General features: G+C 43.7%; 1 protein-coding gene across 4 annotated transcripts in view; it reads left to right on the forward strand.

The window, feature by feature from the left end:
- The window catches only part of EVC2 (EvC ciliary complex subunit 2), a 162,459-nt gene that overhangs the window by 138,691 nt on the left and 5,686 nt on the right, over positions 1-18,082 (forward strand). For all 4 annotated transcript variants that reach the window (XM_054029013.1, XM_054029014.1, XM_054029015.1 and 1 more), the window contains exons 18-20: positions 510-721; positions 3,032-3,119; positions 13,287-13,483. In XM_054029013.1, the coding sequence (XP_053884988.1) occupies positions 510-721; positions 3,032-3,119; positions 13,287-13,483 (497 nt within the window). The remainder of the gene's footprint in view (positions 1-509; positions 722-3,031; positions 3,120-13,286; positions 13,484-18,082) is intronic.

Raw genomic sequence — 18,082 nt, forward strand, 5'->3', positions numbered from 1 at the left:
TCTTTGACTGTAGAGATATTGTTTTGTTACTCTCATTTTATTATGTTGAGTAGTAGTCAATATTTTCCAATTTGTAACCTTTTTAGTATTAGTAGTTGATTCAGTATAACTAAAAATTGTCTGCATGAGTTTCTCACATTGTGTTTCAGTAACTTTACCCGGCTTATAAATCAGGAAGCTGTCTGACATTTCAATCTTAGTCATATGGATATTATACATTCCAAGTGTCTCCTACGTTGGAAAGTTTGACAGTATTGCCCTTTAGCACAGCAATAATTTACTGGTATCTTTAAGCATTGTTTGGATGCTCATTGCATACTAGTTATGTTTAGTGAAGCCGTCACAATGAACTGGAAAGTGTAGTGATCACATGCGATTGGAAAGAATGAGAACAAAATTAAGTAATATTGCAAACCAATGATACCATCTTTTTCTTAACTCCAAACGAAAATTGTTCTTCCAAGATGAATTTTGAATTGTTCTTATCATTGTACATTTTCATACTCTAGGAGATTGAAGAACTTGACAGAAAGTTGGAATATGAAATGTTACATAAGGAGACGGCTCAGCAGCAGCACCTATTGAATAGGCAGAGATGGACTCCAGATGGATTGGGACTTTCAGATGAAGTTGTGGAAATTAATGCAGAGAGACAGGTGTCTGCTCTGCTGTGTCAGGCATTGAATAAGTGTAAGCAATTGGTAAATCTGCATCGGCAAAGGTAAGGCTTTTTGATATTAAGTATGACAGCCTTTTTCTATATCTTAGTCATTGCAAGCAGTCTTCAGAGAATGTAACATACCATATAGAACCAGCAAGCTAAACATTCATTCTGTAAACTCTTCAGGGCAAGAGTTTATGTCTTCATGAAGAACACCCTACTCTGCTGCGGGATTCTGGGCACCATTGCAATATATCCATTCGATAATAATAAATCCATTGACTGTGAAAATGTATTTGAAATGCAGTGCCTTACCTTACAATCAGTTTTTCTGGGATCAACCAGTGGACTACTGCTAACACCTCACATTATCAAGCACGAGACAAGGGTTGGTTCCAGTTCACTCAAGCTCAAGAAAACAGAATGAAAGACACAGTCTCTGGGAAAATACTTCCCATCAGATGCAAGCACTTGAATTTCAGTTCCACCACCACCCTGCATCCATTTTGCTGCACACTGAATACACTTTTCTGTTATGAGTGTTGCTAGGATAAACAAATTGTTCTAGTGAAAGAGGCCATTTTTAGTTACACACATTCCTTGAATTTCATGTAGCACTATGAGAGAGAGCTTTGCATTACTAAGTAGGTGTCACTTGGACTGATTTGTAAGGAGTGGCATTGACGGGCTTCAAAAGGAGCCCTGTCCTCTGCCTTCTGGATCAAGAATTTCAGATTGGGTCCTTTGCAGTCTGGGGTATGTGCATCCCCAGAGCTATTTTAATTGTTAAAGGGCCAGTCCACAGTGGGATCTAGAGGAATGTTTCTGTGTCTTGCTGCAGAAGACTGGGGAAAATAAATAGGTAGGTAGGCCATTACTCTCCCTCCAGCCCCAGGACAGAAGTCCAAGCTAACCTGTCAGCAGGCCCTTTAAAGAAACAGCAAGTAGAGCAATCTAGCGTGAAAACTTGGTGGAGGCAAAAAGTGTCTAAGCCAGGTCCAAATGACCCAGAAAGATGAAAAAATTGTCTTTGGGCTTGAGTCTGAAAAAAGAAAATAATCAGTGATCAATGAGCAACTCTTAGCCTGAGAAGACTCACAACCTGGTAAGTATTGTGCGTGAGCTTTGAAAAGGACACAGAGGGAGAGGGGAATCAACTATCTGCATGTGTTGAAGATGTTTCAGATCTGAGTTTTGTAACTCGTGCTCTGCATGTTTGCAGGAGACCATTGCTCTTCATTTTTCTGACTTCGTTTTTTATTACACCACTCCAAGTCTCATTTCTTCCCCAACTCCGGCATTAAAGTCTCCCAGAAGTAGAAGATTGTCATCACTGGGCATAAATTTGATTGTCATCCAAATCAGAACAGAACTGGTCTTATATTTCCCCTGTGCTGTTCATGGTTGGTGTACAGGCTCTGATAAGAGTTTCAAAGATGTTAGGTTTCAGAGTAGCAGCCGTGTTAGTCTGTATCCTCAAAAAGAACAGGAGTACTTGTGGCACCTTAGAGACTAACAAATTTATTAGAGCATAAGCTTTCGTGGGCTACAGCCCACTTCTACATATGCATCCGAAGAAGTGGGTTGTAGCCCACGAAAGCTTATGCTCTAATAAATTTGTCTCTAAGATGCCACAAGTACTCCTGTTTTTTTCAAAGATGTTACTCTCTTTGCTCTGTTCTGAAGATCTGCTGGCAAGGCAAAGTGTCAAACATTAACATCCTTGAAAGAGCAAAAACAACCAGCATTGTGGCAGGGATTATTAAAGCCCAGCTTAGATGGACAGGTCATGATATCAGAATGGGTGCTGATAGACTCCTGAAAAACATCCTCTATAGTAAGCTGAAACTCAGAAACTGCAGGAAGAGTTGTCAACATAAAAACTTTCAGTAGAATCTCAACTCATGCGGCATAAATATAGGTGACTTAGAAGACACAGCCCAGGACAGACTTGAATGGAGAGAAACTATTTCTAAAGGTTGTAAATACTTTGAGAAAGACAGATGTGAAAACTGATTGAAAAAAAAGGGCCAAGCTTCATGCCAAGTCTTCAGCAGGAGCCTGTTCATTCCCATGCAACATTGGTTCATTCCCATGCTCCTTGTAGATGGGACTATGCAGCCACAACAGAACACATGAGATGCTTTGCTGTTGTCAGATACGTTGGACAGTAACACAGCAGGGTCTGGCTCTTGGAGAAAAGGGGAAGAAGTGTGGTGTTCTTAGTTTGTTTGAAGAGGTGTGCGGTAAACCTTTTAACAAAATCTGCCAGTAAAATGTTTTCTGAATGGATGAATTTTGGGCATTGATTTCTTATCACATGAAATACTATGCCTGGGAAGATAATACTAATTTCATCTTTCCCTTCAGCTTACAAGAAGAGCAATGGAATGATGTGGTGCTTGAAGATCTTCTGGAGAATATAGAAATGGATACATTTTTGGCACTTTACAGCCAGGTAAGGGTGTAATTAAATGAATTCCCACTTTTTAATCTTTGCTGTATCTGGAAATCAGTTAAGTGAACAAAAAGAGTAATTTCATTGAGATCATAATAGTAAACACTGTGCTCAGTAATAAATATTTTCCATTGTTTATCATGTTTGCATTTCACTCAGCTTGGACAGTGAAAATTGTCTGGTGAGTTACTTGTGTATAGACAGTTTCACTTTTTGGTTTTCATGTGTTAGAACAATGCTGTTTAGGTTTCTGATGCTGAGGGAGAATATTTATATTGAAAAATGTATATGTACACATATATATTGATGTGAATATTCTCCAGCGGTATTATGAACATTAATAAACACCATGCTCTCTCTCGCTCTCTTTTTTTCATACACACACATGCTCGCACACAGTCATTTAAGAAGAAATAAACAAGTGGCCACATCACAAAACCACCTCTTCAGCTAACATTATTCATCACCCCTGTTGGCTGTCTGAGCTTAAATGGCATGGAAAAATGAACTACTGTCCCTCACTCACAGGTTTTCCCTCCGGGCCATGACTGAGGCATCTGGGCAGTGCTATGAAATTTAGCAGTTTTACTACCTGTGTCATCCTTAATCCACAGAAAAGACAGCCTTCAGGGCTCTCACTCCGTAAGCTGTCACATACACAACGGATTATTTAAACCAATTTAAAAAAAAACAATGGGCACCAGAAAGTAAAAAGTTTAACAAAATAAATGTATTTTTTAGGAGTCCTGACTTTGGCAATGTCCCTTTAACTATTATCTTTTTAGAGTTAAAGAAACAAATTTCATAATCGACATTCAAATACAGAAAGTCTCAGCCATATTATCGCCCTTCCAAATTTTTCCTCCAAGAAAGACTTGCTATCTTTTTACTTATAGTTCTTTGCGACTTACGTCACGTATTCACCACCATAATGCACGTTATATTTTCCCCTTCATCTGTGAATTAACAGAATAGTAGATCAACTGTTGATTACTTAGCAATGGATAAATATTGTTATGGTGATGACAACATACCAGATAACCTGTCTGTTTTTTTGACTGGGTTGTTTTGTGTGTCTTTGACTATGTCTACACTACAGACCTTACAGTAGCACAACTCTCCCGTATAGCTGCTTTATGTCGAGGGGAGAGAGCTCTCCCGTTGGCATAATTAAGCCACCCCCCACAAGTGGTGGTAGCTATGTCAGCGGGAGATGCTCTCCTACCGACATAGCACTGTCCACACTGATGCTTTTGGTGGTGAAACTTATGTCAGTCAGGCTAGTGTTTTTTTCACACCCCTGACCAACAAAAAAATTTACCAATAGAAGTGCTGGTGTAGACAAAGTCTTAGTGTGTTTTAAAGCTCATTATTCTGCTGTATATTTGTGCTCATTGCATATGATAAAAGTTGTCGAAGTTGTCATGACCAGCATTATCAACGTACTAGTTTTAAATTCAGACTTTTTCATTCCCTTTGCTGTATTTGATTTTCTTCTTTGCTTTTCTTTCTCTAAAACATTTTATCAAACCATCTCCGCAGCATGCTGGCTTTGACAGTTTGACATACGGAAAGCAGACATGGCTGCCAGTAATCACTGAATTCTATTTCATCCATAAATTCCCTCCCATTATATTTCCATCTCCACAGCTTACTGCACACAGAGTTCGCAACATTTTGTCAGGACTCTATTTGTGCAAGTGATAGGAATAAAAGCTTGCAGCCAGAAAAAAAAATTTCCAGTGCACACTTTTGTAAATTATTTCCCAAAACATTATAAATATTCAAGAGATGGTAACTTTTAAGCTTAGTTCTAAATTTGTAAAACTGTACATTCTGTACATGCTCATAACCTTTTTTTGTAATTTGCACAATACTGCTAAGAGACTTTCCAACTCTATTTTTAATAATTTATTTATTCGTGGAACTGTATAAGATTTAACAAAATTCTTTTGACAACAACAAGAAGCTACATTTTAAGGGGCAGCAAAAGTTGCAGCATCCTTTGGATGGTTTGTTCAAGTGAGGCCCTTTCCGCTAATCCCTGGTGACAGTCTGCTTGGTAATTAAAGATTGCAGGGTACTTTTCCAAGAGAGAAGAAGATAATCTTTTGTCCTGTTCAACATTCCCCTCTCTTAATAGAATAGGTTCTGGTGTTAAAGGTTTTGTGTAAAAAAATAGTGCTTCAAATACAGTATCTTAAATATGGAAGGTGTTAGATAAAGCCAAACACTATTTAACATCAGGAGAAAATAAATGATCAGATCAGATATAGAATTGCAAGTATTTTTAAATATATGTGAACTTCACTGATTTCATGCTTTAGAGCATTTGTCATCTGCCTTCATCATTTGGTGAACTCTTTTCATGCTAATTTTTTTCCGACTTCTCATTATATATTTATTCTGCACCATATGGTGTTGCTGCAAATTATGAACAGAGTGCAGACTTTAAACAGCATAGGTCCACTGTTCCACTATTAGCACTCCCAATACCTTCTCTTGGTTGAATTATAAGACATTTAAATGTGCTATTTTCTGATAAACACTTGGACTAATTTGGAGAATAGTTTGGAGCCTCAAATTTACCATTATGTAGTTTATTTAGCAATTAAGTGGTCTGGGGAAACCACTCATTTGTGGATCAAGAACACTAAAACCAGAGGATGAATAGTACAGTAGGGTCTCAGTCTTGGTGCTAGCCATGTTGCCGAGCATACATGGGTAAGCATAGTTAGAGGATGCACAAAACAAGCCAGCTCCTCAATTCCACAGCTCGTTTACAGAAGAGCACTTATCCTGAAATGTTCCCTGTTCTAGGGAATGCTTTAGGATGTTTGGAGAGGTTCTTCCTTGGTTGCTGTTGTCTGGAAGGATCAAAGTTTGGATAAACACTATCTCCACTACAGCTCCAGGCATCTATATCGCTAATAGTGTGTTTTTATTCAGATTCTGTGGCATTTAAAGAGCCAGAGGTTAGTGCATTCACCTAATGCATGATGAAAGGTGGAGAAACAACCCCCTAATAATAGCTGAGTACTACCATTGCTGATTCTAATTCATTTCAATGGGAATCTTTTCCCCAAATCAATTTTGTCCTTGTGTTAGTTTTTAAAGGAGTCTTCCACATGTTTCAGATGAAAGGTGGTGTCTTTCTTTTGGGGTCTGTATGAACTGGAAAGGAGGTCCAAAAGCAAATAGAGACATTTCATAACCCTAGTGACCACAGGAATTAGGAGTCCTGTAGCTTAGAAGTAACTAATTCTCTGATTGAGTGGAGGGGGAGAGAACATGGCTCTTCTCTGCTAGTTACCACAGAAGGATGATAAGTTTTGGAGCTCTCTGATACTCTTTGTGATGCTGCTCCAGAAATCTCACATCACCAGAAAGTAGATGGACAGTGCAGCCAGCTAGAAGGTATTGCCTTCCTGTAATGAGTTTTGCTGGGTTTCTAACAAGCAGCACAGATGCATTATAAAGCAACTTGGAAAGAACATAGTATGAATTTTTCCAAGTGGAAGTTTCAAAGCATGGTTCAGCAGATGGATAACCTTGCTTATATGTATCTTATGGTTTCCTCAGACTTAGCACTCTAGCAAGTGAACAAAGTGACCGTGGATATTTACCAGTTTAGTAAGACGGAGACATTTGAGATCAGAGAGAATTTACAGCACTTCCAGTACTTTACTATAATTGAAAATCAGCTACTCTATACGGCATATGCTTGGAGAATTGAGCTTCATGTTTTGTACATCCAATTCCCTGGACAACTTTGTTTCCACATATTCAGTATAAATCTGCCTTTCCTGTATACATTTTTTTAAATTTGGTTATATATAACATAAGCAAGTAGCCATCCTTTGCTTTGGCATGTTTGTGTTATCCAGTTTCTACAATAAATGTAAAGATACAGCCCTACAGATGCAGTACACAGCAGCTATAATAGTAAAAACCTACTAACTCTCAGCCTGCCTACTTGCCATATGCCTGAGAAGAAAGATGGGCCTTGTAGCATGAATAATCTATTAATAAAACACACAGTGTGGCATGTTCCTAATCTCTTTGTGTGTTTAATCCTGTGTGTTATAGAAAACCACATAAAATCTGTGATTTACAATGTATAGAATATAGATTAGAATAGCAAGTGTTAGCAACTCCTATAATTACGATTGCCTATCTCTGCCTCTTCAAGTCATCCATTTTCGTCTTAACGTTAAATGGAATTTTCCCCCTTGGGCAAATTTTCAGCACTGCCATCAGTGGACAGATCTCCCACTGAACTTAATGGGCTCTCCAGGTGCTTAGCAGCTTTGAAAAAGCAGGCCACTTATTCAGGTGCCTAACTTAGGCCTTGGCTACACTTGCAAGTTGCAGCGCTGTAAAGCCTTCCCCAGCGCTGTAACTCACTCCCCGTCCACACTGGCAGGGCACTTACAGCGCTGTATCTCCCTGGGTACACCGCTGCAGGTACTCCACATCTCCGAGAGGAATAACAGCTGCAGCGGAGTGGCTACGACTCACGGGTGTGAGTGTAAACGTTTGCAGCGCTGTACTAATCACCTTGTCAAGTGGCCAATCCTCTCCCTTGTTGTGACCGGCTGCAGGAACGCGGAAGTGCCAGTTTCAAAGCTCGTACCACAGAGAAAAGCAAACAGTTTGCAGCTTGCTTTGAGTGAGTAAATGAATGAGCAGGGGGCCGGGAGTTCGGAACTTGCAAAATAGGAGAGCTGACACGCTCCAAAAAGCACTCTCTCTCCCCCCACACGCCCTGTCACACTCCACCACACACACACACACACACACGTTTTGAAAAGCACGTTGCAGCCACTTGAATGCTGGGATAGCTGCTCATAATGCACCGCTCCCAACACAGCTGCAAATGTTGCAAGTGTGGCCACACCACTGCGCTGGCAACTGTCAATGTGGACAGACTGCAGCGCTTTTCCCTACTCAGCTGTACGAAGACAGGTTTACCTCACAGCGCTGTACAGCTGCAAGTGTAGCCAAGGCCTTAGACTGCTACGTTTCAATGGTTTGGCTCTAGTGTTCCTATTTAGGAAGATTTCCCATTTAAGTCAATGAAAGGATTGTTTGAGTTACTCTGAGCTCAGGATCTTTTGCTGCCCATAGAGAGATTAGTTTTAAGTAAGCACACAGTTATAATCCCAGATACTCTAGTTGTTGTTTGTAGATACAACAGATGATGCAGGAAGACATTCATGTGAAAAGGGCAAAGCAAATGTGAAATCACGACATGGACAGACCTAACTGATTTTGCATTAGTTGTTTCAACATGTGTTACGCAATCCAAATCAGTGTGACGTCTATTCAGTAGTTATGCTGTTTTATATTACAGTTTTACATTATTGATTGTTTTGACCGAATTCAAGAAACACAAACTGAGATGCTGCTGATGCAAGAAACCTCTGGTGTTGTCTGATACAATTGTTCCCATGGAGCTACTGTATAGTACTCATATAGCATTGAATTCACCCCATCTTGGAAGGCCAGAGGACTTTATGCAGCCTATCACAGCCTTTGAGTGGTTCATCGAGCATTGAGTATGTCCTATCAACTGCAGTGAATTTATTTCAAAATACTGCAGTTTTCAACCAAGCTTTGCAAGAGTCAGCCTTCCTCTGCAGCATGGGGCATGGGTCACTTTCAGGTTTAAACTAGTGTAAATTGTGGATTCTCTGCAAATTGAAGTCTTGATTTAAAGATTTTAGGACTTCAGTAACTGAGCCAGAGGTTATGGGTCTATTACAGGAGTGGGTGAGCAAGGTTCTGTGGCCTGCAATGTGCAGGAGGTCAGACTAGATGATCACGGTGATCCCTTCTGCGTAGTGTTGCCAACTTTCTAATTGCACAAAACCAAATACCCTTGCCTCGCCCCTTCTCCGAGGCCCCACCCCACTCACTCCATCCCCCCTCCCTCCATCACTTGCTCTCCCCCACTCTCACTCACTCATTTTCACCGGGCTGGGGAGGGTCCCTTTTCAACCAGGTGTTCCGGTTGAAAACGGGACACCTGGCAACCCTAAATAAGACCCCTACTTGGGCTTTCTGCAGGGATTTAACTCTGGACCTCTCCATCTAACAGCATGAGCCTGGACTGCTTGTGGACCAGGTCCATGAGTTCAAACTTTTTTATGTGGTCCAGCCACTCAAAGGGGACTGTAACAGAATGGCTGCCACCCAAGCACCCCTTCTTGACCAGGCATGCCTCTTCAGTGTCCCCACCCCTGCTTTCCCTTCTTCAGTGTTCCCTAAACCCCACACAGTCTTTCTCAATCACAGACTTTCCTGGGGTCTGGTTTCTTTATTTACAAAGTTCCCCAAAAAAACAAACACAAAACAAATCTTCCACGCCACCTCCTCTCTGAGGTGCTGGCTGAGCAGCCAACTCCATTCTTCAGGGACCACTGCAGGAAATCTTCTACAGCTACAGTCCTCATCCTAGCTCTGCCCTCATGAACTCCCTCAGACTCTTTATAGCCCAGCTGCAGCCCTGCCCCCTTAATTGGCTCAGCTGGGACTATCTGCTCTGGCACAGGGCAGCTGAACCTAATTTAATCACCTTGTGACAGGGACAGAGATCTACACTAATGTGGGTTACAGCTGCATGCTGGCATGGGTCAGCAGATCTGCAGCCCCCAAAGAGAGAACACCACCAGACTAGGGCACCCAGTAAACTGCTGAAGGTGAAAGCCAAGAACTCAGTCATAATTCTTTTGGCATAATTCTTTGGTATATATAAATCATTGAATTAAATGACTTATTGCAGGCCCTCTCACTTTTAGGGAAAGGGGATGGTGATTCATAGACTGAAATAAGAATTTTATTCCTACCTTAATCCTCATTGGTTCTTGCAAGATTTCATAAGAGCAACTGTCCAAAACCATACCACAAAGTTTAGGATGGATTTTTTTTTTTTTTTTTTTTGTATCTTAGGCCTGGTCCCACTAACCCCCCACTTCGGATTAAGGTACGCAAATTCAGCTACGTTAATAACGTAGCTGAATTCGAAGTACCTTAGTCCGAACTTACCGCGGGTCCAGGCGCGGCAGGGAGGCTCCCCCGTCGATGCCGCATACTCCTCTCGCCGAGCTGGAGTACCGGCGTCGACGGCGAGCACTTCCGGGATCGATCCAGGATCGATTTATCGATAAATCGATCCCAGAACATTGATTGCCTGCCGCCGGACCCTCCGGTAAGTGTAGACGTGCCCTTAGAGTTTTGTACTGCTGCCCATCATAGTATCTGAGCACCTTCTGTGTAAAACTGATAGTATTAGTGAAGTCCCTGGTGGACTTCATGGAGTCAGGGTAAAATTTCTGCTTGGGGTAGGATTATGTTTTAGTCTGGTTCATTGATTGTTAGTTGAATTTTGTTTGTGTCTTTGATTTTGGATTGAGGGTTGTGTGTGTTTGTTTTTTTTTAATAGGGGTAGGTGGGGAATAAATGTGGAGAGTGTTGTTCTTATGATAGAAAGGCTTACTCTGCAAAACCTTCCTCTTTTGAGAATCCTAACGCTAGTCAGACTATGGATTTGCCTGATCTCTTCTGCAAATTCATTCTATACCGCTGTATAAAATTCCTGTTACAGAGAAGAGTGAGAGTTCTAACAGCAGCTGTAACATTTTGAATCCCCTCTGGACAAAGAAATTGATTTTGGCTGTTTTCCTGTTCTTTATTCACTTGTTCCTAGGGGTTTCTTGTGCCTGTGACCTGGCCTTGGTACTAATCTCCCACATCTGCTACACACAGGCTGGTAAACAGTTCAGAAGTGGTGCTGGCTTTCTGAGGACCCCGGGGGACTATCACAGGAGTGCTTATGCTAGTGGTGGGTCGTTTAGAACAGCTATAACTGATGGGAGCTGGCCCATCAGTAACTATGGCAGATCTACTGGGAGCAGATAGAGGAGCTGAATAGGATAGAGAGAGGGAATGACAGTTAATAATTGTTAGAACTGCGGCCCTGTTGTTTATGTAGCACAGTATAGCTACATTTACGCAGTGGGATATTCCCTGAACACATGGTATTGCCCTCCCCCCATCCTTGCTAGCTCCTCTCATAGAGTCCAGTGCAGCATCCTTTGTGGTGTTCATTTAATTTGTTATTTTTATCTAGCCTCAGGTTTTCACAGTGCTATAGATCTTTGTACTGAAATACACAGAAGCACTGTAGAAATTGTCAGGTGGATGCTGGAGTTTTCACAGCTGGACCGGACACACAAAGGGCTCTTGGCACCCAAGGAGAAGTGGGAAATGAAGTTTGTTTGTTTGTTTGCAGTATCCAAGAGGCAACTGAGTATTTTGATTTTTTTTTCCGCTTTGGACAGGAACAAAGATGATTTTAAATTTGAGGGAATGGAGGTTTGAATTCTGTGTTCCCATCACCAAAAGCCTTTGGCAGCAACAACGTGCTCTTGTTTGCATCCTATCCTGACATCTGCCCTTACACACAGAAACAGTGGATAAGCACACAACCTCGATGTTTCTGCTGAAATGAAAAGCAGTGAAATATTTAACATTGAAATTGTCATCATTAGGCTTCAGAGTTAGACACCCCTTTGAGATGAATGGCAGTCATTCACACTTCTCTTCTAGCAATTGCTCCACGCTGTCTGCAGATTGAGGAATATGCAAAGTTGTGCATTCCGTTCCCATTTTCCACAATAAGGGCTAGAGACTTAATTTTTTTTAAATGAAAGCTTAGACTCTAGAGCAGTTACATGGTAATTTCCAAACAAATGGGCATTGCGCAGCCATTTATGTGGCTGCATAATGACTTCTTAATGCACAGAATCAGGCTGGCTATAATCCTGAAGTCCGAGTGTCCAGCGTGAAGTGAAAGATCTTCATGCACACACTGGTCCATGGTGGAAGTGACTAAGCAAGTGATAATAGCACTGGTTTCTAAAGCTATTGACTTTAAAATTATTTTTCATTTAATTGTTTTTCATAGAATATCAGGGTTGGAAGGGACCTCAGGAGGTCATCTAGTCCAACCCCCCTGCTCAAAGCAGGACCAATCCCCAACTAAATCATCCCAGTCGGGGCTTTGTCAAACCTGACCTTAAAAACCTCTAAGGAAGGAGATTCCACCACCTCCCTAGGTAACCCATTCCAGTGCTTCACCACCCTCCTAGTGAAAAAGTTTTTCCTAATATCCAACCTAAACCTCCCCCACTGCAACTTGAGACCATTACTCCTTGTTCTATCATCTTCTTTGGAACCCCCTTTCAGGTAGTTGAAAGCAGTTATCAAATCCCCCCCTCATTCTTCTCTTCTGCAGACTAAACAATCCCAGTTCTCTCAGCCTCTCCTCATAAGTCATGTGCTTCAGCCCCCTAATCATTTTTGTTGCCCTCTGCTGGACTCTTTCCAATTTTTCCACATCCTTCTTGTAGTGTGGGGCCCAAAACTGGACACAGTACTCCAGATGAGGCCTCACCAATGTCGAATAGAGGGGAATGATCACGTCCCTTGATCTTCTGGCAATGGCCCTACTTATACAGCCCAAAATGCCGTTAGCCTTCTTGGCAACAAGGGCACACTGTTGACTCATATTTCCTCCAAAGTGGTAAATTTTGTAATGTTTCAAATTAAAAGTTCCTGATCATTTATTTTGTTGTAGTGCTGTGTGATGGGAAGGTCTGCCCCTTAAGGATAGTAGTGTCTAGTGGTCAGTCCACCCTGTCATATGGCATGGCCCTTTAACGATCCAATAGAGAGAGATATAGAGACATAAGGGGGATAGAGCTAGAGGGAAAGTGTCTCTGGGAATGAATAGTGTTTGGAGAAGAGATCCTGTTACTGTCCCCTTAAGGCCCCAGGGCCAGGATCCTTGCAGAGAGGGTGAGGCAGGGCTCCCCTCTCACCCAGATAATAGAAAAATGAGCTGGGAGATGGGGCCAGTATAAATGCTGCCTCCTCCCTCAGAAGCAAGGTAGATAGGGGTATATGTTAGAATGGTAAATAAACCAGACCCTGCAAAGAGGAGTTGAAGTAACCTGGTCTGGCTAATTGTTTGAAAAGATCCAAAGGGTGCTGAATACAATGTACCTGCAGGGCATAACAGGCCCATAATAGCATATTCCGGAGAGGCACGCCTTCGTGGTATGCTGAACGTGTCTGAACTTTTATCATTGATTCCTCTAGGAGCTCCGATTGGCAGCTTATTTAACCAAACTGACAATGGTACCGGTGGGGATGTTGCACAGACTGCTGAACTTACTGCTGCCTTCAAGTTCACAGACTGAGCTTCTTTCTGTTCTGGATTCAATCAGTGACAAATATTCAGACAGTGTTATTGAAAGTGACATAAATGTGGAGGAAGCTGACAGCTGTAGAAAGAGGTAAGTGTGCGTCAGTTTATAGCTTTAAATTCCAACTGGAGGTTATTACTTTAAGGGAATATATATCCATTGGACAGACAGGAGCAGCAGTCAAGCAAATGAATGGGTTTTCCTGCTGAAATGTTATTTCTGAGGGAGAATAAATCATTTGAACTAGATAACTTTTTGATAGTTATAAATATCTTAGCTACAATCTGACTTTACCAGAGGAAAAACGTGATCTGTATAATTCATAGCTGTAACAACTCTTTCTTTGCTTTTAAATATTCTCCCTCCATTTTCTTATTTGCTACATTTTCTTTTGATGTATTTTATTGGTTTTAATTTGCATATCTATACATTCTTTTCACCATTTATTGTAGTAATATTTATACTAAGTCTAGCAGGCTGCAGGTGTTGTAAACTGATGCTGTGACACACTGAGATAGGCAGTATATGGAGTAAAAAAAATCTGTAAATTACAGTCAAACCTCAGAGTTACGGATGCCTTGGAATGGAGGTTGTTTGTAACTCTGAACAAGACGTTATGGGATGCTCCTCAGGGTAGACTGCTCGGAGCGGGGCTCACAGCTTTCAGTGGCTGCCTGGCAAGTGATGGGGGGGACAGGCAGCTGGTTCTAGACCCGTCTGCAAGGGTGATGAGTGAGGCACCCTGGGGCACTGCAGTGTCAGTGGGTGCACAGTACAGGCTGTGGCCCTTTAAAACTGAGCTCTCCCCCAGAACGCAGGATGCAGGCAGGAGCTCGGGCTCCAGTTCCAGCAGCTTACACCGCAGGCCAGGTTTCAGTAGCAGCTTGGGAAGTTTCTTTCCCCGGGCTCTGAGCTTGCAAGCTTGTCCCCCTCCTAGCCGGGGGCAGTGAGGGGAAAACAGCATTCACTACCTCCTACCTGTAAGTGGCTGCCCCATACTGTGGGGAGTAGGAGGTGGGGACAAGCAGCCAGATGTGCCTACCTTTAAGGTGCAATACAGGCACAGTACAGTATTTGCTGGCTTTTTTGTTTTGGGCTTTTTTGTCTCTGCTGCTGCCCGATAGCTTATTTCTGGTTCCCCATGGTGTCCGGTTGACCAGTCAGTCCATAACTCTGGTGTTTGTATCTTTGAGGTTCTACTGTAGTCCTTTCTAAAGTTTTTCATTTATTTTAAATATATGTGACCTTATGTGGAACAGGAAATAAAATGTAAACTAAGCAGTAAATTGCAGTTTTACCCTCACAATTCTAAAAAAGCACTAAACACAGAAGCTCGAATTTGAACCTTTACAAATACACAGGTATGTGGGGCTTTCGATCCAGACATGGTCTTAACAGTCTGGTCTTCTGTGTTTGAACAAAAACCAGAAGGAGCTAAATTTTCAGTTCCGTTGCAGAGATGAAAACTCACAAGAAGAGCTGTGCTTACAAAATTTCAGCCCAGGATGATCGTGATCTCATGAGAGGAGTTAACCTAGCTAGATTTCCACTGTTTTGGCCTGTAAAAATCTTACATAATCAACTGTCTCATAAGATCACTGTAATTTTGGTCCAAGCAGTTAATGAGGCTTCAGTATCATCATATAGAAACCCAGCTTTAGCAATCAATTCCCCTTTTAAGTCCTTGCAAGAAACACCATAGATCCATCCCTGGCCAGCCTTTCATCAGGTTGGATAGAACAAAGTTTGTGGCTCTCCCTGAATCCTATAGGGGAATATAAACACACTACATAGTGGGCAGGGCTGTGTTAGGTTTTGCAGAAATCTTTAAAGTGTGCACAGAGCATACTCAATAACCAACTGTTAATTGTTTATAACTTTTCTATTTTAGGCCCCCGTCTCCAAAAAAGGCCATGTAAACAAATTCTTGTGTCCCACCTGAGTCCCATTCAAGCAAGTGGGACTCCATGCTTATGCAGATGCTTTTGCAATATAGGGATCTTAATTTTTTCTTGAAGTGCTTGCTCATGTCTATTCCATTCTAGACGTGCGCGTGCCCACGTGCACAGTCGTCAGAGATTTTTGCCTTAGCGGTATCTGTAGGGTCAGCTGTGACGCCGCCTTGAGTGCTGTGCTCATGCACTGGAGTGTTAGGCGCCACTGACCCGATGCCCTCTCAGTTCCTTCTTATTGCCCATGACTGGCAGTGGAAGAATGTTAGTGGTTCTTTACAACCCATTGTCTATCTCCTTTGTTTACAGTTTGTTGTTACTTAGTTAGCCATTAAGTTAACTGTTAGGTTAGTTCGGCAATTAGAGTCCCGGCTGGGACTTCGCCCTGAAGTGGGGCCTGCCCAGTTCCCCTGGCTTCAAACCATGCTCATCATGCAACAGGCTGATGCCTATCAGTAATGCCCATGACAGCTGTGTGAAGTGTTTGGGGGAGTCCCAGAGGAAGGACAAGTGCAGAATCTGTAAGAACTTTTGCCCCACAACTCAGAAGGATCAGGATATCCGCTTGAGGGCCCTCCTCATGGAGGCTGCACTTCATCCTGTGTCAGAGCCCTCCCACTCGGACCCTGCGCCTAGCATCTTGGCATCCGCCCAGTACCGTTTTCCCTCACCAGTGCCTAAGAAGCTGCAAAAGAAAAAGAAGAGCCCTCTCCAGCACCAGAGGAAAAAGGGGCTTCTGGCAAAGGACCTATGTCAGGCCATGTGTCCGCCCTGGAGCTTGACGAGGGTACCGCTACAATCAGACCCCCTAGCCCGGCCACGTATCTGACTCCTGGTAGCAGCAGGGGACCCTGGCTTCTCCTGGGCCCTCATTGCCCAAAGTGGCCCTGATAGCTAAAGATCAAGTAGGCCAGCCAGCACTGCAGACGCCACACCAGGTGCCAGATTTGGCTAAGACCCCAACACTTAAGGGCAAGCCAGTCATGGGACTGCCCCATAAGGCAGTGGAGCATCCTCGGTCCCCAGCCCGCAGGCGTGGATCCCCATCTCCACATCCTAGGACCCTGGCACCACACACTCAGTCTCCGCTCAGAAGGCCCAGGTCCCCCAACGCCGTGCTCTCCCCCAGCGAGGCATGGGACACCGGAGTCAAGGCACAAGTCCCTGTACCTCCAGTACTGGCGAGCTTCCAGCCTAAGATCACTGCAGTGCAGGTCACCATCACGGGCTCCCAGACCATTTGAGGGGGCAGGGCTCTTCTCCAAACTCACGGACGCAAGGCTCCACAGCCTTAAAGACTCCCAAGCAACCCTTCATTCCTTGGGCCTTCGTACCCCTCTGCAGACCAGGAAGTTGTTCTGTCCTCCACCTCCTCCATCTCCCCAGTCTAGGTCCTGGGGACATCCCTGGTTGAGCACCTAGAGGAAAAAGGATAGAGACAAGGGGTCTAAGTGGTGTTACCTGTCGTCTTTCCGTTCATCTGCTCAACCTGGCCCTTCCAGGAACAAAGGAGGCCAAAAGCAGGCATTTTGACAGTGCACATGTGGTCGACGCCCCAGTCACGTCCCAGGATCCACCCTCCTACTCTTTCCTCTACTGCCTGTGCCCCTTCCAGTTGGCCTGGTTGCAGCTGACCTGCATAATATATTTGGGTAACACCCTGCAGTTCATGTCCAACCCTCCCTCCTACCCCTCTGCCTCGTCCCTCTTCAGGGATTCTTCTCAGTAGCAACTTCTCATTCAGGAGGTCGAGAACCTCCTGTGCCTGGGGGCAATGGAGGAGGTCCCTCGAGACATGAAAGGGAAAGGTTCTACTCCCACTATTTCCTAATGCTGAAAGCAAAAAGGGGGCCTCAGACCCATTCTGGACCTGCGTTGCCTCAACAAGTCTCTCAAGAAGTTGAAGATTTGCATGGTCTCCCTGGCCTCCATCATCCCCTCTGTGGATCCAGGAGATTGGTATGCTGCCCTCGACTTGAAGGATGTGTATTTCCATTTTCCCAGGACACAGATGCTGTGGCCCCGGTGGCTAAAGATCAAGATGGCCAGCTGGCACTGCAGACGCCACACCAGGCGCCAGATTCTGCGGTCCCAAAACCACGCGGTCTTCTGCATCCAAACCTGGCAGTGCTGCAGCTGATGGCTTGGCTGCTGCATGGTTAAATCCAGAGGAGCAGGAGGGCTCGGCTGGTGTCCAACAGGTCCTGTTGGGCAGTAGAAAGCCCTCCACCAGAGCGACCTACCTGGCCAAATGGAAGTGGTTCGCTTGTTGGCCTTCGAATAAAGGCATTCAGCCCAAGTGGGCCTCGCTGCAGTTAATCCTGGACTACCTTCTGCATCACAAGCTCCAAGGCCTGTCCCTTTCATCTATTAAAGTCCACTTGTCCACTATCTCGGCCTTCCATCCACCCCTCAAGGGTAGGTCGGTTTTCACCCAGGACATGACTGAGTTTTCTCAAGGCCCTTGAGCACCTCTACTCACACGTCAGGGACTCCGTCCCTCTGTTGGACCTGAATCTTGTACTATCACTGCTCATGGGGACCCCCCCCTTTGACTCATGGAATCCCCTGCTCTCTCCTCCTTTCTTGGTTGCAATAACATCGACCCACAGGGTCTCTGAGATTTAGGGTGCTTACCTCAGAACTGCTCTATATGGTCTTTTACAAAGACAAGGTCCACACCCAGCTTTCCTGCCCAAAGTGGTCTCTGTTTCATATGGGTCAGGACAGTTACTTA

This window comes from Malaclemys terrapin, chromosome 5 (genome assembly GCF_027887155.1).
Source record: "Malaclemys terrapin pileata isolate rMalTer1 chromosome 5, rMalTer1.hap1, whole genome shotgun sequence".
NCBI classification, from domain to species: Eukaryota; Metazoa; Chordata; order Testudines; family Emydidae; genus Malaclemys; species Malaclemys terrapin.